Source organism: Manacus vitellinus, unplaced genomic scaffold (assembly GCF_001715985.3).
Source record: "Manacus vitellinus isolate BGI_N305 unplaced genomic scaffold, ASM171598v3 scaffold_3_pilon, whole genome shotgun sequence".
Taxonomy (NCBI): Eukaryota; Metazoa; Chordata; class Aves; order Passeriformes; family Pipridae; genus Manacus; species Manacus vitellinus.
The window spans coordinates 18,632,908-18,656,991 of record NW_021940535.1 but is presented as its reverse complement, the minus strand read 5'-3'; the positions used below and the strand labels follow the sequence as shown (position 1 = coordinate 18,656,991).

The following is a 24,084-nucleotide window of genomic DNA, read 5'->3' as shown; positions in this document are numbered from 1 at the left end:
ATTACATAAAAATATCTGTATGTACCTGCTGCTATGTACACAGGAACCAGCCTGTGGCAGCTACATAAGTAACTGAGCAAGGAGTTCATGGTCTCTAATATTTTTCTTTCCCATGTAATGCAAGTTCAGGGTTAATAAACATAAAGTGAGGAATATTTGAGGATTCTCCTACAAAAATTATGGCTAAATACTTAAACAGGATTTTCTTCCTTCTTAAGGGTGTGAATAATTTCGTGCAGTACAAATTTAGCCACTTACCCTCGAAGGAAAGACAAACCATAGTGGAACTGGCTAAAATGTTTCTGAACCGCATTAACTACTGGCACCTGGAGACACCTTCTCAGCGAAGACTGCGATCACCCAATGACGATATTGCGGGATATAAAGTGAATTATACCAGGTAACACCACTTTTGCTTGTTACAAGTCTTCCTCACAACATGTACAACTTTCAGGAATATACCAGTTGTTTTGTGCCATGGATGTACCTTGTGAATATTTTGCAGTCGTGGAGTTTACATGAAAACCTGGGGATTTTAATGAGAGTACATCCGTTTCACATGCAACCTTGTGTTTTGAGAGGTGTGCTTTATCAGCCAGCAACAGGGAGTAGAGGCTGTGAACATCTGTATCTAACAATGGTTTTGCTTGTTCTGTGTTTGCAAAGTGCTCTTGGTCTTCATAAGATGTGAGCCGTATCTAAGATCCCTATTTGTTATTCAGCTTAAAAAAGAAAAAGAAGATAACATTAAGCATTGTAAAGCATCACTGTTTGAAACCAAATCACAGAGGAGTTGAAAAATCAAAATAATTTTGCAAGTGCTTGAATGCTGACTGGGGAGTAGATATTATTCAGTTCCTTAAAATGGTAGTTCTTGTTATGACCTTTTACTACATTGTTAGAATTCAAAGGAATAACTTAGTCACTGGGGGAAGAAGAGCTAGAATAAAAAACCTTGTCTCTTTTAATTTTTTTTTTATCACAACGGTAGTGCAGTGCCTTTTTCAGTTAGCATAGTCACAGCAGCTAAGTGCAGGTGGCAGTTAGCTAACCTCTGTCAGCACCCTGGTTACCAGGAACTGCTGGGAACTAATTGGCTCTGGTCAGTGGCTTTTGTTGTTAATAATTTTGTCACTTGTCATTTCTCAAACCCACCTGCCCACAGTCCCTAAGGTTCCCTCTGACCCAAAGTGCCGTCTGTTCCCATCGGATCTAACCTGTCCTTGTAAGCTTCTTCCCTCTGTGCTGCTTGAAGCATTGCTCGGGGTGCTGCTGTGCACCATGGGCATACCTCCTGAATTTTTGCAGTCACCGACTTCACTGGAAAACCTGAGGATCCGAATGAAACCGTATCAGAATTTCACATGCATCCTTGTGTTTTGAGAGATGTTCTTTATCAACCAAGAGCAGGGAGTAGAGGTCTGTTAACAACTCTGTCTCACAACTCTTTTGCAACTCATGTTTGCAAAGATTAAGGAACAAGAGTTTGGGAGACCATTTTGAGACAGGCTGTACTTTGGGTCTGGGTGAGGATCCATGTAGGATCCAACACAGTCTGTTTGCATCCAGTTCTTAACATTTTCTTGTCATTGCTGGAGCTTTCATCATGGTTGTGATCTGAGTCTGCTACAGCACCAGATACCAATGACTGTTCACTTATACACAGATATTGAAGACTCATTTGTAAGATTAACAGATTTTGTGACCTACATAGGCAGTGTACTCCTGAATTATCTCTTCAGTACCATGGTCCCTTTTCCAAGAAGAGAAACATGACATGCTATAATTTTCGTATGTACTTCTTAATGCAAAACTCATTATGGAGGGAGATACTGGTAATGAAAGAGTAACAAGTCAGGGTGTGATGGGAAGAAGAAAACTGGTGGGAAACCCAGACAGAAGTCCAGTCAGTTTAGCGTGCAGCTAGTTAAAAGTGTCACCCCTTTTGCCTCTGTGTGGAGAAACATAGAAGTTTTAAGAGGGGAAAACAGACCATACTAAGGGTCTTTGGAATCAGAGGCAGGGGATGTGGGAGGCTGAATGAATAAGCTGTGGAGAGAATCCCTGACATCAACATGAATTTTCTGTAATGTATGATTATTTTCTGGAACAAGAACACTTTGTAGAAACTAGACTGCAGAGAAAAAGAATATATGGAGACTTAAAACTACTTTTCTGTCATTTCTTTAAAATACTGAGCAATATACATACTGCTTAATTCTGTCCAGCCATGTTGTAGAACTGATTTATACAGTCATATAGCTCTCAGCTGAGTTATAAATGATGTAGATAGTGGTTTTATTGCACTAAGTCTTATATTAGATGGTGATAATTATCTTTTTTCCTTTTTACAGGTGGCTTTGTTATTGCAATGTCCCTCAGTTCTGTGACAGCCTACCTAGGTATGAAACCACCCAGGTTTTTGGTAGGACCTTGCTTCGCTCTGTTTTCACCGTAATGAGGCGGCAACTGCTGGAGCAGGCCAGGCAAGAGAAAGACAAGCTTCCTCAAGAAAAACGAACACTAATCCTCACTCATTTTCCAAAGTAAGGGGTCACAGCATGCCTGCATTCAAAGTTAACCATAACTTTGTTGTGGAAAGCAGAAAATTACCTGCGGTTTAAAACAATTTCTCTTTTTGTTCAGTTACAAGTAGATACTGCAGCTTTATTTACTGCCATAGCTTGAACTAGTGTATTTTATGTACAGAAACCTCTTGCTTTGCTTTGGGTACTTTAGGGTTTACTTTATGAAAAGGAGTGTTCATCTTGCTGGTGGATTGTGCTTTTTGGCTATTAAGCAGGTATTACTGGTCAGTTACTTTCTTTTTCCGTAGTCTTTGGAAACAATGTAGGTCCAGATCTCCAAAAACACATACTCACTTCTGCTTTAGTGATGGAGCAGTAAAAAAGAGAGTGTTGTACAGGAGTTTATAAACACCTAAGAATTTCAGTTTAGTTCAACATTGTAATAGGGAACAAAGGAGTCACCCCATGCCCAGAAGAGATGGGTTTATTTGACAAAGAAGAGAGGAGTCAGTGCAAAACTGCACCAGTGAATCCTAAACTCATAAATTTTGTACTGACTACCTGTTCTGCTACTGGAATGTTGACAACTCTCTGTCACAATTAAGCAACAATAATTACACATTGGGGAATGTGGGAGAATGACTTATCTCAAAACATGCTCAACATTGACAGTCCTTAATTTCAGACGTTTTACTGGTGATCCTTGAAAAACCTGTCCCTCCTAAGAACAAAGAAACTGAACCTCGGGAGACCTGGTGGCACTGATGCTATGCAAGCTACTGTGTTGGGCTGCAAGTTGGCTTAGTGCTCAACATGAGCTTTCCAAAGCTGAGTAGAACCAGGATTTGTTGCTTCTACTGTTATTAATAGCATATTTTACCGCTTTGAAAGACGTACACTGTCTCTGGGGTAGACTGTTATGGATACAGGGTTTGTATGTATCTTGGAAAAGGATCTTGACCTGGTCCTGAAATAGGTATAAAGAAGGATTTAACATGACACTGATGCAAGGAGCAGATTTGTGGAGGATGTAGGTGTGCATATGCCCCTGTTTTCAGTGCCTTTTACACCCTTTTACAGCAATTCGAAAAGCATTATTATTCACTGCAGTTCCTTTTGATATTCTACTGGGGAAAAAAAGAAAGACAAGCACTATTTGCAGATGATCTGTGAGATATATGAATAACATTTTAAATCTTTTATGGGTTGTACTTGTGTGAAGCTTTTTTCTCTCTGCTGGCATTATGCTGAGTGAACCCTACAGAGATGCTGATTCTCAGAGCATGGAGCCTGGCATTGGCACAGGCTCCCATCTGCCCCAGACTCTCCTTTCTGGCCAAAGGAAGCACCCACTAGTTATGTCTGTGTACCTAGGAGTTAGTCACTAACAGGGCTGAAGGCAGAGCCTCTGTACTGCCTATAAATGTAGCTTTGGCTAAAGTTTAATTTGTCCTTCTGCTCTGTCACAGATGGTCGGTCAGGTCACTGTTACAAACCTTTTTAGCCATTATCCACTGTATAATCAGCAGCAAACACAGCTCATTGCCTAGGTATAACTGTTCTATATATACAATACAAGAGCCTGACTTGATCCTGAAAATCCTTATCCTGTTCAAGAAAGTCTTAGTCAACAGTCCTTTTGGTTTCAGCTAATTTCTATACATGTAGATGACTCTAGGGAGTAAAAATGTGCCATGTCAACTTCTGCTCTGAAAACTTTTGTGGAACATAGAATAAGCAGCTGTCTTGCTTCTGAGTGGGAATTGATGTATCCCGAGAAGGCGAGTGTGCTGGATTATCTGACCTGTGGAGTTTCTCCCATGTAGTAATGCCAAGAGATGTTTAAAATCGTGCAGTTTCTGTAACCGTACCAAAGTAAGGTTAAAAATACTGTTATGCAAGCACAAACATGCAATTGAGTGTTAAAATAGGACACTTAAAGGATTGAAAATATCTTCCTAAGAGCATTGTTAATAACTAATACTGGGATTTTATAAATCTGTAAGAGGCAGAAAGCAAGTACATCTGGAAAACGCTGGTTTATCCAAACATATTTTTTCATCATTGTATGACATTAGTCAGCTTATAGCTTTCTTAGTGCAGTTTTGTTCTGTAAAAGTAGTTTGTAACTGTTTCTTTCTACATTTGCAAATTAGATAAATATTACTTATAATCAAAGATAAATTCTTGTAAGTGAAAGTACTCTACTGAATTAAGATACTTAATGTCTACTCTGGCTTGTGATTTGGTGTGTGTTCTTTTTTTTGAAAGAATTGGCCATTTACTGACTCAGTAAATATTTTTAATTTAAAACTGTTGCAAGTTCTTTTTTTGAAAAAGAACCTGTTTTGATTGATCCTATATTTCACCTGGTTTTGTGCCTAGGTTTCTGTCTATGCTGGAAGAAGAAGTGTACAGCCAGAATTCTCCCATTTGGGATCAGGATTTCATGGTGTCTAGTTCCCGAACTGGCCAGCTAGGAATCCAGACAGGTAATTTGCATTTAGTGGTGAGTAACGCAAATGAAACTTGGATAATTTCAGATTAGTAGGGTTTCTTTTTTTTTTTTTTCTAAGTGGGGGTGGGTGGGAGGGTTTTTTTTTTTTGTTTGTCTCTTTCTTTTGTTTTGTGGGTTTTTTTCTTTTCTAATATTAGAGAGAGATATGTTAGTCAGTGGCCTTTTAAAATAATAGTTTCATCCTCTTAACTGGTGAAACAAGTCCTTTTATTGAGTGTGATTTATCCAGCCAGTCTTTGAATGCTGTTAAAGCGGACAGCTGAAGCTGAATGATGAGATTTTGCTTTTCAATAAACCCCTACAAAAAGCCCTTTCATGAAGTTAAATGCCAGCAGGCTTGGCAGGTATGTGAAGGAAGTTTGTTTTCTTAGCTTCTGCTCAGCACTGCAAAATAATAAAGCCTGATGTTTGCAATCTCTGTTATCCAGCAGTCCCTCATTAGATAGAAGTTAGGTTAGAAAAACACATTGAGATAAAGCTTTAATGTCTCTGCTTGCGAACTGGTGGCATTGCTCTGTTACACAATGCTAATTGTTACTTTTCAAGTGAAGGTAGGTTTGAAGGTGGATCCAACTTTGTGACAGTCCTTCAGTCAGCACCATAATGGGTTCCATGTCCTGAATTTTTTGTGTTTATCTTTTATGTCATTGCAGTTATCAGTCCACCTCCTGTTGCAAGATCTGTTGCATACAGTACAAGTCCTTCATCACTGGAGCAACCCAACAGTGGGAATATGAGTCCAGCTTGCAAAGTTTCTTCTGCCCTTGACCCAAACTTAGGTAATGGGCACAGAGACTTGCTTTTTTTTTGGCTTCTGTTGATATTACTGGTAGTTGCAGTGTATGGTAACCTTTGCCTTCACTCTGCAATAGCAAACCTGAGATGTTTTTGATGAAAGATGTGCACACATAGTTTTTCTCCAGTATGGTTAATGTTCAACTAGCAGAAGAGGCAACTGTATTTGGAAAAAGAAATTTGTTTAAATTAAATTAAAATGGGGAAAGGTCTGCTAGTGTCAGAGGTTTTTGAAAAAGACTTTACTTGGAATACATCTATTATACTGAAAAAAGGTTTAATTTAAATAATGACACAGTAGAAGGGACCATCACATTTGGTTTTTTATTCTTTCAAGCTACTGGAAGTGCCTACATTTGAGCAGTAAAGAAAAGCATAAACACATCAACAAGGTTAAATTTAAAACCTGAATGAGGTCAGGTAATAAAAAAAAAAAAGACTTGGAAGGAAAAAAGTTGGTGAATGCATAAATTCTCCTAATAAATCCTTTTTCAAACACCTCAGAATTAATGAGCCTGTCAAGAGAGTTTGTAGGTCAGAGAGATGATCCTAAGCTTATATAAAATGAGTCCTCAAAGAAGTGGCCTAAATTAATTCTTAGCCTCTGTTCACTCCAGAGGAATTCAAGGCATCTCCTGTCTGCAGCTTTCTTTAAGGCCATTTCTCAACTTGTCCCTCAGAACAGGGAATGAGTAGCATAATGAGTGGGGTAATCCTGAGGTAGCAGCTGGCTCTATCTGCTACTGTACCTCTGTTAGTTCTTGGTGAACTTTTCTTTCATGAATTTTAACTAGTTGCTTTTGCTATAGTACATATTTCTCTGCAGTTAGTAGGGCGGTTAATAATTAACATGACATATTTTGATTTGGAAACTTCATATGGAATTTTTTAGTCAAATTTGTATGATGCATCAGAGGGTACATGCTGCTTGGTTTACAAAATCGGTGAAAGAAATATATAACGGATACTTAGTTCCCTTGAATCCTAAAATGGGTATTTCATGTTATGTGGAAGTATGCACTACAATTTGTATATTGAGCACTGGCCTTCCAAGACAGCAGCACAGAGGTTCCATGAAGAGGATTTTGAATCAAATAGTTTCATGGAGGTATAGGAAAAGGAGAGGTACATTCATCCTGCTTCATGCTAATATTCCAGTGCAAAGCCAAAATCAAGCAGTGATAAGTATTGTTCAGATTTCATTTATTTCTCTTTCTTCCTTCCTATGAGGATTAAAGAAAAAAAAACCCAACCCCAAAACTTGCATAAAAACTAAAAAATATAACAGAAGTGCTCGACATCATAGTGCTAGTCTGTGACAGTTTGGTGGTTTCTAATTTGTCCTAGTTTTGTTTTATAGGGGAAAAGAGAAAAAATAATGAACCCTATTCTATGGAGGATTCCAAAAGACCAAGGGTTGTAGGAGATATTCCTATTGAGTTAATCAATGAAGTAATGTCAACAATTACAGATCCTGCAGCAATGCTTGGACCAGAGGTGAGAAATATATATACTTGGTGTTGAAAATGGTCTGTTTGTAAACAGTTTGTTTTTAGTAAATATTCCACTTGGATAGAGGATGATAAGCTGCAAGTCCTGTCAAGAAAAATAGACTTTGAAAGAGTATGATTAGGTGAAAAAAAATATTTGTGTGAAATACATCATTAACATGAAGAATAGTTCTACAATTTTTTAATGCAGTGTGTATGGCTAGCAAATAGACTTGGAAACTAGTGGTAGTAAAAAAGTAGACCCCGGGTTAAAATACCTTGCATTTTTATTACAGAACAGGTCCAGAGTATGCTTTTAATTGTTAATATAATAGATATAGCTCATAAGACAAGGTTAAATGGGGTTCAAATATTGCAGCAGAATGAAAGATCCAAAGTAAAACCTCTGGTTAAAACCACTAGCTAACTAGTGCAGAAACTGATCTAAACAGTTATTTACTCTGTCTTCCCCAGTTGCTCTTTTCTCTGCTGAAACAGAAAAACAAACAGAATTGCGGAATTGTGCCATGGTACAGAATTGCAAACTTCTTTTTTTTTTCCTTGGCTGGCTTTTCCTCCTTCTGTTCCCTCTGCCAGGCTATGTTTTGCCAGCAGCTCGTTTGCCAAGGTTTAGCTAGAAACTGCTGAAGATTTGGAACCACCTACATTTCTTATTCAAACTGTGCACTGTGACTGATGGCTCTGCATACTGTAAATGCAGTGCCAGCCTGGCTGTTGAGGCTGGCAGTGACTAGAAACCCAGCAGCCAAACTTTTCTCTAAAAAGTAAACAGTATGTGCATGCAGAGATGTTTTGGCATTGTAAAATGATCTTGAAAAAATAAGTTAAATAAATGTTCTGTATTAATTTAATCTGTATTCAAGTATATGGATGCAATTGCTAGATGTAACAACAAATTCTGTAGGAATCAAAATGTTCTTTTTAGGCTCTTACAATAGTGGTAGAGATAGTGGAAAGCACCACTAAATGAAAATAACATGACTTTTCCTACACCAACATTAAAATGTGTGATTTCCGGTATGCATAGGCAGATCCACTACTCTTGCCCAAGCTGGCTAAGGCTAAAGAAAATATGACTTAGTGGCATAGGCAGGTGTTACCTAGCCTTTACCAATATAAGTTCAAATAGGCCTTTATACACTGTAATGTAGACTTATATCTGGCTTATTTGATGGTGACACTTATGCAAAGGTGCATTCCAAAGGCAATCATTGGTAACTCCGTTGGAAAAAAAGAGTGGGTTTTATTTGTTTGTTCATTAAGGCTGTTCTGTCAGAGGATGTGAAATCTCAAAAATTTAATTTTGTTCCTCTTTGGTGTGGTACAGACCAACTTCCTCTCAGCACACTCGGCCCGGGATGAGGCAGCAAGGCTGGAGGAGCGCAGGGGGGTGATTGAATTCCATGTGGTTGGCAATTCCCTGAACCAGAAGCCCAACAAGAAGATCATGATGTGGCTGGTTGGTTTGCAGAATGTGTTTTCCCATCAGCTGCCTCGAATGCCGAAGGAATACATCACACGCTTGGTCTTTGATCCGTGAGTATCCTTGGAGAGGCGTTTGGTGGGTGAGGCAGAGAGAGCCTGGTGCTCTTTGCAGGCAGTGGTGTAGGAAGGGGCCAGCAGAGGTGGCATGGAGGCAGCTCTGCTGGTGCTACACTTTTCTGTCTTTTCAAGACCTCATAGCTTCTGGTCAGCCTAGTTGGATTGTACCCAAATACTATCTTGATGGCTATATCAATGGCAAACGGTTTCTTTTTCATAAAATTGTGGTGGGTTGACCCTGACTGGATGCCAGATGCCCACCAAACCAGCTCTGTCACTCCCCTCCTTAGCAGGACGGGGCAGGGAAAATACAACGAAAGGTTCTTGAGTAGAGATAAGGACAGGGAGAGATTACTTACTAGCTGATTACTGTCACAGGCAAAACAGACTCAGCTTGGGGAAATTAGTTAGTTTAATTTTTTACAAATCAGATCAGGGTAGGATAATGAGAAAATAATACCTAAATCTTAAAATACCTTCCCTCCAACCCTTCCTTCTTCCCAGGCTTAGTTTCATTCATGATTTTCTCTACCTCCGCCCCCAGGAAGTGCAGGGGGATAGGGAATGGGGGCTGCAGTCACTTCATCACACATTGTCTCTGCTGCTCCTTCTTCCACAGGCAGGACTCCTCACACACTTTCCCTGCTCCAGCATGGGCTCCTTCCCATGACAGACAGTCCTCCATGAACTTCTCGAACATGGGTCCTTCCCAGAGGCTGCAGTTCTTCATGAACTGCTGTAGCAGTTTCTCCTTCCATGGTGAAAACCATGGTGAGGCAGACTGTCCCCCTGCAGCCCATGGAGGAGCCGCATACTGGAGCATGTGGATGTCCAAAAGAAGGCTATGACCCTGTGGGAAGCCCACACTGGAGCAGGCTCCAGGCAGGTCCTGTAGCCCTGTGGAGAGAAGTGCCCACACTACAGCAGGTTTGATAACAGGACTTGTGACCCCATGGAAAGGGGATGCTAGGATGGTTTGTGAAGAGCTGTAACCTGGAGGAGGAAGCCCACACTGGAGCAGGGGAAGAACTCCTCTCCCTGAAGAGAAAGCAGCAACATAGACAACACGTGATGAACTGACTGTTACCCCCATTCCCCGTGCCCCTGTGCCACTGGGCGGATGGAGTTGGAGGATTGGGAAAGAGGAGGGGTGGGGGGAAGACATTTTTAGAATTTGCTTTACTTCTCATTATCCTGCTCTGATTTTAATTGGTAATAAATTCAACTTATTCCCTGAAGTTGAGTCTGTTTGGCTTGTCATAGTAATTGGTGAGTGATCTCTCCCTGCCCTTATCTCAACTCATGAGCCTTTCATTATATTTTCTCTCCTCTGTGCAGTTTAGGGGAGTGATAGAGAGGCTTTGGTGGCCACCTGTCATCCAGCCAGGGTCAAACCACAACAGAAGCTCTAGCTACTACATTGCTGCTGTCATTCCACAACTAAAGAGCATTAAAATAAGTATAGGAAGAAGAATAATACATAAAATATATGTATAAACCTCCTTCATGCATTCTTCAAACTAACTTCTTTGACAGAGGCTTGCTGTTGGCACTAGCTTTCCTCCCAAAAATATTTTCTGTAAATTTACTGTATTGTTCATACAATTTATGTGATACTATGTCTTGAATAATCTAAAGAAAGATGCTGTGTAAATCTTTTCACACCTTGAAGATTACACTAAAATTCTTTATCCTTGACACAAGAGTTCAGACTGCACCTCATTACAACTTCCCTGGCAGTGCAACAGGAAAGGATATTTTTTCTGGTCTTGATTCCGCTGGGAGTGGGTGATTTGAAATAAGAAATGTCATCTCTTGCTTCATCAGCTGCATTTGAAACTGATAGCTTCAGTTTCAGAATAGGTAAACAGAGTGCGTGCAAGGAAACAGGAATCCCTTAGAAAGGACTTGCTGTACTGTAACTCCATTAATTTCTAATTTACTGAGGGTAAAATCATCCTGAGCACTGCACAGTGGCATAACTGTCATCAATGGATTCAATAAAAGCAACACAACTTTTATTTATTGGATATTACCCTAGTATATCAGAGTACTTGGCAAGGCCAGGACTTTGCTTCATGATGATGATCTTTATAGTAAATTCAAATCATGATGTTAAAATAACAACTCTTCTGTAGATACAAGCGGCTAACTTGAGGCATATACAATTGCATTAGCACTGTGAAAAGAAGTGAATCAAGAGATTCAAGAATTCTGAGAAAAGGTAGGTAATGGCACTTTATGTACTATGTACATGAATTAAAGCGATTGTTATTTTTGTCTACTCAGGAAACACAAAACTCTTGCATTAATAAAAGATGGTCGTGTTATCGGTGGTATCTGCTTCCGGATGTTCCCTTCCCAAGGATTTACGGAGATTGTCTTCTGTGCTGTGACTTCCAATGAGCAAGTCAAGGTAAAAATAATTCTCTATTTGAGTTTATTAAATGCATTCCCTACTGTGTGTGTTCCTAATTTGTTAGTCACATTGAATATTCTGTTGAGTTCCCAGAGAGAAAGAGTTTGAAAGATAAAGTGATTCTGAATATAACACACAAAAACTAAACAAATATGCAGATTTAGAATCATCATCATAATAGTAGGAGCAGCTGTAATTAATTAATTAAATAAAATCTTTCTCAACACAGCAATAGTTGGTCAGTTGTCTCCCATTTTTGGACTGTTCACTCCTGTGTCTCCAGTAGTTGTGTCTCTGTGTAGTGTAACACCTCACTGTTTACTGAAATAGGTGTTGCTTGTATGCGACATTATCATGTTAAATCACTTTGTGATATTAAATGACTTCAATCAAAATGAGATATTTTTAAAAAAAGGTAGAGTTTTGCATCTCAAAATAAGCACAGGGTCCCTTCTATGTGTGCTTTTTTGAGTTAATTTTACAGAACGTTCTCAGAATGTTGAGAATTAGCATCTATGTTGGAAAAATACAGAGCACTATGAATACATATTCCTCCAGCTTTTTCGGTGACTGCAGGTAGATCAATCAGCTATGGCCATTTGGTTCAGTATTTTACCTTTAGATGGTGCTGTAGCTTCATGATTTTCAGTAGAAGCAGTGAAAGCTGAGATGTGAGTTAATTCAGAGTTTGTAACAGCTAACATGCAGAAATTGTACACCCTGGTGTGAAAGGGTAACACAGTGGGATTGAAAGCCTGTGACAACTGTTAGTACTCGGCTTATATTTAATTTTACTCAACTCTGATGTTAAAAAGGAACATTCCCCTACACTTAGCAGTGGCCTATCATAAAAGTATCCGAAGTGTTTTAGCAAATGCAAACCCTAACAATATATGCTTAAATTATGCTTAACTGCACTGCACAGATGAGGCTGCCAAAGGTGTGCTGTGATTTTCTAGGAATAATGTTTCAAAATCAAAGAGCAGATAATTCTGACCCATCCGACTGCCCCCGAGGTTGCATAATGCACAACTTATTCTTTTACTCTCTGGGTGCCTCCCTGTATCAGTTGACTGTTTCTGAAAATGTGCCTTCCCAACTTTCTTTCTGAGTAAGGTGACCCCTGTCAGTAGGTAACTGAGAAAAAAATAAATGGTCACACATTCCCTCTGCCTAGTCTTGGGAAAATTAAATTCCTATTTTAATTCAGTTTGAGGCTGGCATAAGAAATATAGGAACTGTTTTCCCATATAAGTTCAATTGTTTTTGTGATCATTTGATCCTATGTTGCAAAATTATTTTAAATTTTACTGTACATGGCTTAGTTTCCTTTTAGGATTGTTTTATTTGGCTATTACCATGTTTGGGGATACTAAATAGTAAATTAAACCAGAAGTTTGTATTTTCTAATTTATTTTTCTGGCTTATGTACATAAATAAAAATTTCCCCAGTTTTCAAGAACTGAGTACCCAAAACAAATCCATGTATATTTCTTTAAGCATCCATCAGCATACCTGATGATAAAATTGGAACATATTCAGGAACAAAACACTATTGTGGGCTTTCCTGTCTATTTTACATTTCTTCATTTCACAGCAGAAGGAGAAGGCTATAGCTTGCTTGGTAATGTGAATAAATGGAACCTTTTGTTTACTTTGGGGTTGAATGAAAATGGAAATCATGCTTGTGTGCAGTCAGAAGGCATAGCTATTTATTTGATTGTGGACTCAATAATTTTCTGCTGCTTATTATGGTAATTCTTTCACTGTTCCCTTTTATGCCTTGTGATAAATTTAGATTATAAATCCTTTGAGGCAGAGGCTGTTTCTGCTACAGGTGCACAGACTACTGGAATAATTTCAGTATTGCTGCTGCTTTGCAGTTTTGAAGTGATATGGGTAAGAAAGAATGCCCTATTGTTTCAGTATATGTAGGTTTGTTATTGGTGAAATATGTGACTATTAATAGTTATTATTTAATTTAAAAGAGAAAAAAGAAGGGCGGGCACCTTGAATTGCAATTTCCAGGACAATGTACCTCTTTACCCCTCAAAAGAGTCCAGGTTTTGGTCTCCTTTAGATTAAAAGTGAATCAGACACCAGAAACTGGTATTTTGTGTTCCATGCTGGGTCACAAAGATACCCTTACAAGGCTGAAAAGAGTTTGCACTTGAGTATGCCTCACCAAGTTAGTTATGAAAAAATTGTTAAAATAGGATCTAGAGGAAAGACTGCATTTTACAAAAGAGTCTGTTATAACCCTCAGTCCACAGTTTCTAATACGTGCAGTCCCCAAAGGCTCTGTCATGTTTTTTGCTCATACGTTTCATACAGGGTTATGGGACTCATCTAATGAACCACCTGAAGGAGTACCACATCAAACACAACATTCTCAATTTTCTCACGTATGCAGATGAATATGCTATTGGCTACTTCAAAAAACAAGTAAGTCAATGCAAGCAATTACTTGGTGCAAGAATTTTAATATCTGCCAGTGATGTATTAAACAACTCGACATGACAAAGTAGTTGGATAAAATCCATAGTGCAATTTTAAGGTGGTTTTTTTTTTTAAAAAAACTATAAAATGTGCTCTGTGTTCATCCTATGTAATGTTATTGGCTTCTAACACATTTTAGTTTGATAGAATTGTCTGAGTACAGGTATATGGTATAGCCTATAATTTCTCAAGTCTAAAAAATAGTCAAATATTGCTTGGCTGCTTCTTCATTCATTCAATTCCTTCACTGGTTCTATAAGAAATATAAAGAAGGACTAGACATATCTGTGACAGAATAGACCTTTCCTGACCTACACTCACAGCTCCTCCTGATTTGAAGCATGAGTTTCAGGTTCAGGAAAGATTCCAATGTCTAATCTGTCAAATAAATTTGATGAACAAGTGTCAACTATCTGGTCAGATGATAGAGCAAAAATTGTGTCAGATTATTCTGAGGTGTACAGCATTAGGACTAAAGGCAACAGACATGAGTTGGATAGCAGGAAATTGCAACTAGATAGAAGGAAAATGTTTTGTTTGTGTTTTTTTCTTCCTTTTCTAAGGGTGGTGAAATACCAAAAAATGTTGCCCAGGGAGATGGTACAATCTCTGTCCCTTACAGTCTTAAACACTGGTCATGGCATTGAGCAACCAGATGTGGTGAGACCTGCTCTGAGTGGGGATGAGGCTACATGACCTCCTTAAATTCCCTCTAACCTCAGCTGTTCCATGATCCTCTATATAAAACTGATCCAATTTACTCTTCACACATTCAAAATGAATAAAAGCTGGGCTTGTGATACACCTGTTGGATCTGTGCAGACAGACCCTTTTCATGTATGCAATATCCCTTCCCCAGTTTGGAAGTGCTCAGCCTCCATCTGAGTCTGAAGTCTTTGATGCTAAATTGTGAGGCAGAAGTCCTATTTGGGTTTCTGCTTATTACTGAGGTTTCATAGGCACCACTGTAACAGAAAAATAAAATGCAGCCCAAATGAGAGTCCTACACTGCTTTTTGTTCTCTTGGTCAATTCTTTTGTGGGTTTGTTTTTAAATTAACTTTTGATCTTTAACTTTTTTTTTCAATTAACTTTTTAAACTTTTTTTAACTTTGGAACTTTAAATAGGATTTGTTAACTTTTTTTTTGCTTGAAATACACAAGTAAAAAAAAAAAATAAAATTTTCCAGCTGTAAGATTGCTATCATCTCATCAAGTTCAACAGCAACTTCCCTTGACCTATGACTATAGGACTGCCATTCTTTAATATTAAATAGCAAATTTTTGGAAAAACCTAGGAAATTTGTCCACAGAAAAAATATTTTCTGTGATCTTTTTGTCTCTCCTATCTCCCTTCTTAGCAATTCTTGTATCTTGTATCTTAGCAATTCACGTGCCTCCTGTAAGAAGGTGTTTGCAACACTGAACCATGCCCTGTAACTCACTCCACTGTATTGTTTGTATATGAACGTCGTGATGAATTTGTTTCTAAATCCTCATAGCATTTCAGTTAAAACAAATGTAAAAGGAAAAAGGCATTATGACAGTGTAAGTTTTTTTCTTTGTCAGGGTTTCTCCAAAGATATTAAAGTACCAAAAGCGAAATATGTTGGCTACATCAAGGATTATGAGGGTGCCACATTAATGGGATGTGAATTAAATCCGAGGATCCCCTACACAGAATTTTCTGTCATCATCAAAAAGCAAAAAGAGGTAAAGGCCGAAATGAAATGCTTAACATTATCATCTATTCAGATGTTTAGAAACAATTCAGTCAGTGCCAGGTTAGCTCTCTTCTCTGCTTTGGCGCTTAAAACATTTGAATGTATATTTTTATTAGTTAGAATAATCCTTTCATTCAAGTCCCAGTGCCATAATTTTGCAGTTGAAGCATTATGTTGTACCTTATTGACTTAATGATAACAAAAGTGTTAAAGTACTGATATTTTGAGGAGTAATTCACAGCTAAATTTTGTCCTGGTTGATAACTAAGCAAAATCTTGTGAGACTGATTTATTTTATGGCTTTGTCAGTTCTCCCCCTGCCCATAACAGTAGAGTTCATTAGAGTGACATTTGAATGGAGTGTTTGTACTGTGTAGCCTCTATTTTACTTGAAAGAAAGATGATTAATGTTTCTGCCATTGTTTTAATATATAAATCAAGAGTGTACTGTCTTAATTTCCAGTCTATGCAGTTTCTGTGGGCTGTTCTTTATTTAGTTCATAGTAGTATTCCATATAATAAGGTAGTTTATTAGCAAAATAATTAAGATGTTTCCAGTTGTGTTTAAATACCTTCCTGGGTTTTTAAAGAAATACAAATTATAGGGATAATTTGTTCTTTCAAGGTTATTAAAACCTGACATTTTATTTTGTTAAAAAGCCTCTTTATGGGACAATAATTCTTCTTCCTATAGAACTATTTGGTCCATGCTTGCAGAAAGAAAGACAGAATCTGATTGCTATACATTTAATTTACAAGATTTCTTAATTTTACTCATTGGGAAAGTTTTCGTATGTCCATACAACATAGACCATAATTTTTTCCCTTTCATTTCTGCTTGGCTGGGTTACTCTTCAGATTCCAGTCTACTGCTGGACATGCCACCTTCCTCTCAGGGATGGGATATTGTCAGTGTTTGTGTGGATAGTGGACACGTCCCTTGGAGCCTGTTACATCTCAGGCATGCTTAACTTCAGTAGTACATTTCTGGGCCCAAACCATCAACATAACATGTCACTTCTAAAAACTTAATAGTTTCTAAGATTTTGGCTCTGGGACTGCTCTATTCTTCACTCACTTATGTTGTTTTATGTACATGTTATTCTAAAGAACCTAGAGACATTCCACTTGTAGGTAAAGTGCTTGGTCCTCCAGATATCTCATGTTTAACATTATTAGAAAAAAAGCTACTGTGATCTATGCTGCTGATCTTCTCTGAGAATAGTTATATACACCTTTGGAAGTGCATCTTAGAATTGCCTGTTTAACACTCAAAACACAGATCAGGCCTTTTATTCTCCCTGTTCCAAGGAAATCTAGAAAGAGGCCTCACAGCCTGCAGCTTTATGAAGAATATTTGCTCGTCTGCTCATATCAAAAGCAGTGAAGATGATACCTGGAAATAAAGAGAATTTTGAATGTTGACAGTTTGGATTATGTACTGATTTCCTTGGGTGCTTGTACTGGCCAGTACTGGACAACATACATTTCAAGACCTGTTCTTTTAGAAGTGAAGCTTTTCATGGGATCTAAATTTTTATTTAAAGAATTGGAGTATGTGTCTGTGGCTGCTGAGACCATGTCACCTGCCACTATTCACCTCTAGCTCATTTACAGTCATTCTGAAAAAACACGAGCATTCCCTTTATGCAAATCTTTGTGACCTACTGACTTGTGAGCAGTCAATGTTACTGATTGAACAGCTTGTTTTAATCAGGAAGAGCTACTAGTTCCTAAGTTATAAGAAGGGTCTAAGTTGAATTTGACAATTAGTCAGAAAGTATTTTGATGTTATACTGGAATCTGGCCATGGTGCTGTTGTATATTCTCTTAACATTTCTAAGCTCTATTGAAGGTCTGGTTTTATCTTTTCCTCTTCTTTGAGAGTAAATACTACATGTGAAGGGAGTGAAGGTCCTTAAAAACAAAAATATGTTAATCTCTATTATTTCCAAAGAAAATAGTCTGTAAAACCATAGTGGTCTGAATGTTTTCTCTACTGCTTTATTACAGATCATTAAAAAGCTTATTGAAAGAAAACAAGCTCAAATACGAAAAGTTTATCCTGGCCTTTCTTGCTTCAAAGATGGAGTACGGCAGATTCCTATAGAAAGCATTCCTGGAATTAGTATGTATCCACCTCTTCTAATGTAGAACAGAAGCAGAACAGCCAAAGAAAGGTCTAAGACTAGAAATACTAATGTAGTCACATATTTCTTTTTGATTAGAATGTAATTGTTTTGGTTTGCTGATTTGATTTCTGTGGAGATTGTTGTGTTTCCATTGCAATTGCTGTCTTTTAGATTCCCCAAGGTATCCCAGGCTGATCCTCTTTTATGTACATGTGTGTAATTTTATTTACATGTGATCCCTCTTTGATTTGCATCAGTGTAGGCAGCAATTTCCCTTTGGCACCATTGTTAATGCACTGCACTTCTGAACAATGATGATTTTTGTGCTAGACATGAACTTAGAGGACAAAATAGAATTAAAAAATTTAAGTATTATCTTTTGAGAGTTTTTTTTCAGCTGTGCTTTTCTTCAATTTATTCTCTGTCCCTAGGGAATCAAATTGAATAGCTTTGTCATTATTATTCTTTACAGGGGTTGTGGTAAAATATGTATTGAATTATTGAAAAAAATGTGTGTTTCATATAGAAATATTTTAGAATCTTTTCAGCAGTCTGGAGGAAGAGCATGTAGGAAATTGAATGGGGCTGTAGGCTGCGTTATTTATTAGGAGTAGCTTTTATTAAAACAAACCCATTTTACTGCAGCAGTGCTGAAATGGCTTTTCTTTTTAGAGTTGCAATAACTCAGTTAATATTGTGACCTACTGTAGTTCCCATGTAATGTCTCATGTTGTTGATGTACAGGAGAGACTGGCTGGAAACCAAGTGGAAAAGAAAGAGGGTAAGTGCTGCACAAAGTAAAATGATGAAGCAGTTGGGATATTCCTTTCAGAAAAGTCTATAAAAAATGTAATTTGGTATTTCCTTCCATCCATTGGAAAACAGATAAATAATCTGCAAGGGAAGAGTTCTTAAGTAGTTTTGTTTGGGTTTTTTGTGGGCAGGTGCAGTTTGGGTGGTGGTGTTCATTTTTTGAGGGTTTGTGTTTGTTTCTTTGCTTGTTTTACATTTTATTTCTTCTGTAAAATGCTTGAAACTTCATAGTTGCTTTTAGGTAAGATGCAAATCGTAGGAATAAAGAAAAGAGATTCAAGCTAATCTTTTTGTATTCATGTTTTCCTTCAAGTAAGGAGTCCAAGGATCCAGACCAACTTTACAGCACATTAAAAACCATCCTGCAGCAGGTGAAGGTGAGTGCTAGTTTTAATTTATCTTCTGTAAAGATTTTTAAATTATTTCCAATATAGAGTTTCCATATTAGATACCTTACTCTTTTCTTTACCAAAGAGCCATCAAAGCGCTTGGCCCTTCATGGAACCTGTGAAGAGAACAGAAGCTCCTGGATATTATGAAGTTATAAGGTTTCCCATGGGTAATGCCATTAACATTTTTTAAGTATAGAGTTTAAAAATCATTATAGCTGGAGACATAGCAGTTAAATTTTAGTCTGATTGTTTAATGGTAAAAGATATATGTTACTTGCAGCTGAATACCTTGCAGCTCTGAAGTACCAAGAGAATGATGCTGTAATTTGAATTGATGACTGTTCTGTGACCTCTGTGAAACATCTACAGTGTATACATCTGAAATCTTAGCATGCCCTAGAGAGCCCTAACAACCTCTTAAATGGTGCAGTCAGCTAGAAACTTTCAGGACTGAACTGGTGTTGGGTGAGTTGTAGGAATATGTTCTTGTGTGTGGTAACTGGTCATTGCAGATCCTACTGGTGTGATAAATAATCTCTCAAGGCGAACTTTCAGGAACACCTGAGCATTTGTGTTGCTTTGAAATACAAACTTAAGCTTTGCAAATCACATGGAAAAAAAACCTTTCCAAAAGTATCAGGGTTTTCTAATTAGGTCTTAACAGTTTGCTCCAGTTTAAGTTTAGGAAAATGCTTCATGTGAGCTGATTGTAAGCTAACTTTTATCTTTGTGTTTTAGATCTGCCACAGGTCTCTGAGGTGGTTTATTTATTTATTTATTTTTATGTATAAGTCATGCACCTGTTGTTTATGTAGGATTACTTGCAAAGGGAAGTACACAACTACTAATAATGTTTTTCTTTTGACTGCTTTTCTTATGACCCAGCTTTTTATTGCAGGTTTCAATGGTAATTCAGTAATGCTCTAAACAGATGCTTGTTTTGATTTGTACTGATGCAGTTTTAAAAATGATTCCTGCTAGTCCTTCCTTATTTATGCAGTACTCGCCTCTATCTTTCTGATTACAGTTTCTGAACCTTTTAATATTGTTAGAGAATGAAATACAGGTTCATGGCAGGCTACTAGCAATCCATTTCTCAGAGAATGGAAGTATTTGTTTATATTGCTTTGCATAGGCTCCAAGCCCATGTATATCAGTTTAGTTTAGTGATTTTTTTATGTTCAATTTATTATTTCCAAATAGCAGATGGACATATACTTTATAAACCAATAGCTGGCTTCCTGTGTCCCTGACACAAATGTATTTTATAGCAATGAATGTTGACACCCTCCTGTGGCAGTGTTCTGCATCTGCTTTTCTGAGCAGAGGCTGGGTCTAGGTGGCTGTTTAATCTGGACAGTGGTTACAGCCAGCCTGAGCTGGCGAACCCAAAGTAGGAATGTTGTCTGTGCTTTCCTTGTTCAGATGCATTACACTGGGGGGTGGGAAGCAGCTCTCCTTTGAGAGGACTAAGCTGAGGTCTTTGGTTTAGTTTTGCTTTGTTTTTTCAGCTGAGGAACCCAGTATGACTAAGCTATGTCTTGATTCACGATCAGCTTCAGATTTCTTTCTGCTTTCCCTGCCAGCGTGCTGATACTGTAAAAAGTTGCTCAGACAAGATATAACAATTGCCTTTATGTTTGCGTACAGACAAATTGTACAGTATTTGAGAGGTATGGCTGTAGAGTTTTTGGCTGCCTCCTAAGGTCAGTTCTCATGTGTAAATGCTTTTTTACCTCAGTTTTAAGTGCTCTTCAGGTGCTCTTTCAAGCAATACTTTTGGGTTTTCTTCCTTTCAATCTGCCATACAAAAGTTGTGTGGCTGAGTGACAGATGGAACCAAACTTCCACTGTAGTCAGAGGAGAACATCTTACTTAACTCACCAGCTAGGCAACGTTTGCTTTAGGGTAAGCTGAACAGCCTTCTTAGCTGGGTACTATAACTAGACTATGGATATCCAGTTTAGATGTAGGCACCTGAATTTCAGACTTTACGAGAGCTGAATGAGCCTTTACTTTCACAAAATATTATGCAAAACTATTGAATGGCAAGTTGTGTATCATTGGAAAAGGTATTTGAGAGCGTCCATCAAACTTTTCTTAAATAATCCCATCTTGTCAGTTTGATGGGTTTTCCTGTTTTTTAACAAATTCAAATCTCCCTTAAAACCAATCCAAAAACTACCAGCAAACCCACCAAAAGTATACCAACCCCCCCCATATTTTTAAATCTGATGTTAAAAAGTTTGATTGCTTTGCATTGGAGGTCTTTGGTCTCTGCTGTCCTTGCAATACTCGTTGACCCATTTCAGCTGCTTCTGTTAAAGTTTCAAAAAGGTGCTGCTGAAGCCTGGCTCAAGCGTTGCTAAAAAAAATAGTTGTTAGAGCACCTGAGGTGAGAAAAGCCATGGCGTCCAGCACACCTCCCACTACTTCTATTCCTGTACTCACTCCTAGAACACTTGTAATATAGACAAAATTTTTAAATGCCTGATGAGAATGACTGGTAAAGCAACTGTCTGGAGAACACTGAGATGATTTACATATTTTATGGATGACTGATTTTCGTATAAAGGAGAACACTTAAAGAATGTTCTGTAAGTAAATGTTTTGCATGATGCTCTGAAAGCAGAAGAGATTTGTTCTCACATGACTCTTGAAAAGAAAACATTACTATAAACTCTTAAGAGGTAATAAAAATATATGTAGAGTGTAGAACAAATTTAATCTTTTTTTTCAAAGCTGCAAGTACTGCTTGTAGTATAGACCAATGTCTCTTCTCTGCTGTGTTCACACAGCAGTGAGGATTTTAGGTTAACATACGTGTTTTGTGATGTTTGAATTCTTTGCCTATACTCCTAAGGCCTCCTCCAGCAGAGCTGAGAACAGTTTGCCTCACAGAGCAGTTAGAAGAGCGTTAGGGACACCTAATACCTATGGAAAACTCAGAGCTCTGAGAAGAGAAAAGAAATTATGCTTTAATGTTTTAAAGAAATAAAAATAAACTCTACATAAATTCATCCTTACAGTGAAATATTGCTTAGTTCCAGCAGCTCAGCTGCTTTTGAAGCTAAAAAATGGACCATCCCTTAGATGAAGGCAATTTCCATTCCAAATCCTAGCTTTGCCAGTTCATGTTAAATGGCAAATCAGTCTAAAGGGATATTGCATACAAAAACTATTTGAATCAAATGCTGTTAATCTGTTTCTCTTCTGTACAGATCTCAAAACAATGAGTGAGCGACTCAAGAACAGGTACTACGTGTCTAAGAAATTATTCATGGCAGACTTGCAGCGAGTCTTTACAAACTGCAGAGAGTACAACCCCCCCGAGAGTGAATACTACAAATGTGCCAATATACTGGAGAAATTCTTCTACACAAAAATTAAAGAAGCTGGATTAATTGACAAATGACAGTCTTTTTTACAACCAAATAGCGTGCCTACATTATGGGCAGGGGAAGCTGTTCTATATATGAGTTGTGGGACTTTCAAGAAACTTCTGTTTAATACTTAGCACTTTTAAAAACCCTTTTAGTTTTGAAAACATGTATTATACTGAAGTTACAGAAATTATTTTATTAAAATGCTTTATAATGTATTTAATTACGGAAAATTTCTTTTGTGTGCCGATTACCGTATGTTCCTAATACGTTTATCAGCTACAGCCTCAGAAACCCCACAAACATGGGGGAAGTTGCACATATTTGGGAAGATGAAGAAAATTCCCAGACAACAGATGTTATAGCTTACATAATGCAGTACCTATTTGATATAGTTTTATTATTTTTTTTCCAGTAAAAAAGAAAATTGTAAGGGAAAACAACAGTTGGGGGGTTCTGAAACACTTGTTTCTTTGTAGAATCTTTTTATAAGATATTATTTTTTAAAAGAAACAGCTGGTTGAAAAGCTGTGAGAGAACAGTCAGTTCTGAGAAAGGACTGCCTGTAAACTTTGATAGATGCAAGTTTTTCTATTAGTTTTCAGTTTTGATAAATATTTTACCTGCAAATTGTAATCTCATAACCACTCTTTTAAAAACAACCAAATCTGGCTAGGTGTTTAATGTCATAGTGACTTGGCTTATGCAGGACATAAGTACCCAAAATAACTTTAAAGACTACTTCTCATCTACTAGACAATTTCAGTTGGTTTAGTAGAGTTAAGGTTTTGATGCACTTCATGATCCACCCTACTTACTACTCTTCACTGTTAAATTCTTTAGATTATTCAGCAGAGATAAGACTATTGTACACAAAAGAAGTCAATATAGGACAGCTTTGAGCTTAGATACTTGGCTCCATGATAAACTGGATTTTCTACCAAGCTTTATTGTAAATGCTTATTAACCGTAATTATTTAGACCCAGGAACATATTAACATTTTACAACTCATGTTAGTATATCTTCAAGTAGAGCACACATATATATATATATATATTATATATGTGTATATATACGTATTTTGCTGCTTACACTACATTTAAGGGGTACACCTAACTCCTTAATGGAGATCAGTACAGGCCAAAAACCTGTCCCTTATGTTTTCTAATTGGAGTTTGTAACTGTAAATTATAATTGCTTTCATGAAAAACAGATTTAACTTCCATTCTTGATGTTTTACATTTACAGATGTTACACTGGTAAAATTCAATAGCTATAAGACTGAAAAAAACCCAGTCCTGTACTGTGTCAAAGAGTCTATTCCTGCAAAATGCCTGTGCAGTGTTAGATCACAAGTCAATTCAGCAAGTAGTTGTCAGGAACTACCTGGTAGTAGCAAATGTAGTACCCAAGGTATTCAAAATGTTAACGCTGGACTTGCCCTCCTCTTTTGTATGAGATTAGTCTGACCTACACTGAGATCTATAACAAAGGTACAGTGAGTACTTTTTTTTAATAGCCAGAACAGGACGCTATAAACCTGTTTTGTAGATTGGGCCTACAGATGCACATGTTAAGCTTGGTATCCTGTGAATTATTTTTATTTTCAGAGTAGATTTTCTTATTGTCTTTCAATCAGATTGTCTCTTCTATATTGAAACGTGTTTTCTAATTTAAGAATTAATATTTTCTTAGATACTGTGCAATAAAGTTATGGTAGAATATGTGGTTTTGCAAATGCTTTAACAGCTGATGAACTTTACATTTGTCAAATTAATATATTGTACTGGTACAGAATAGTTTTAAATTATATATGTACAAAACCCTA

General features: G+C 37.5%; 1 protein-coding gene across 1 annotated transcript in view; it reads left to right on the top strand.

The window, feature by feature from the left end:
- KAT2B (lysine acetyltransferase 2B) overlaps positions 1-24,084 on the top strand; it is a 31,338-nt gene extending 7,254 nt beyond the window's left edge. The window contains exons 4-17 of the mRNA XM_025895387.2: positions 219-400; positions 2,355-2,546; positions 4,914-5,020; positions 5,700-5,825; positions 7,202-7,338; positions 8,680-8,888; positions 11,184-11,310; positions 13,648-13,758; positions 15,381-15,524; positions 17,549-17,663; positions 18,412-18,448; positions 18,794-18,857; positions 18,955-19,039; positions 22,094-24,084. Of these exons, the coding sequence (XP_025751172.1) occupies positions 219-400; positions 2,355-2,546; positions 4,914-5,020; positions 5,700-5,825; positions 7,202-7,338; positions 8,680-8,888; positions 11,184-11,310; positions 13,648-13,758; positions 15,381-15,524; positions 17,549-17,663; positions 18,412-18,448; positions 18,794-18,857; positions 18,955-19,039; positions 22,094-22,287 (1,830 nt within the window). The 3' untranslated portion in view covers positions 22,288-24,084. The remainder of the gene's footprint in view (positions 1-218; positions 401-2,354; positions 2,547-4,913; positions 5,021-5,699; positions 5,826-7,201; positions 7,339-8,679; positions 8,889-11,183; positions 11,311-13,647; positions 13,759-15,380; positions 15,525-17,548; positions 17,664-18,411; positions 18,449-18,793; positions 18,858-18,954; positions 19,040-22,093) is intronic.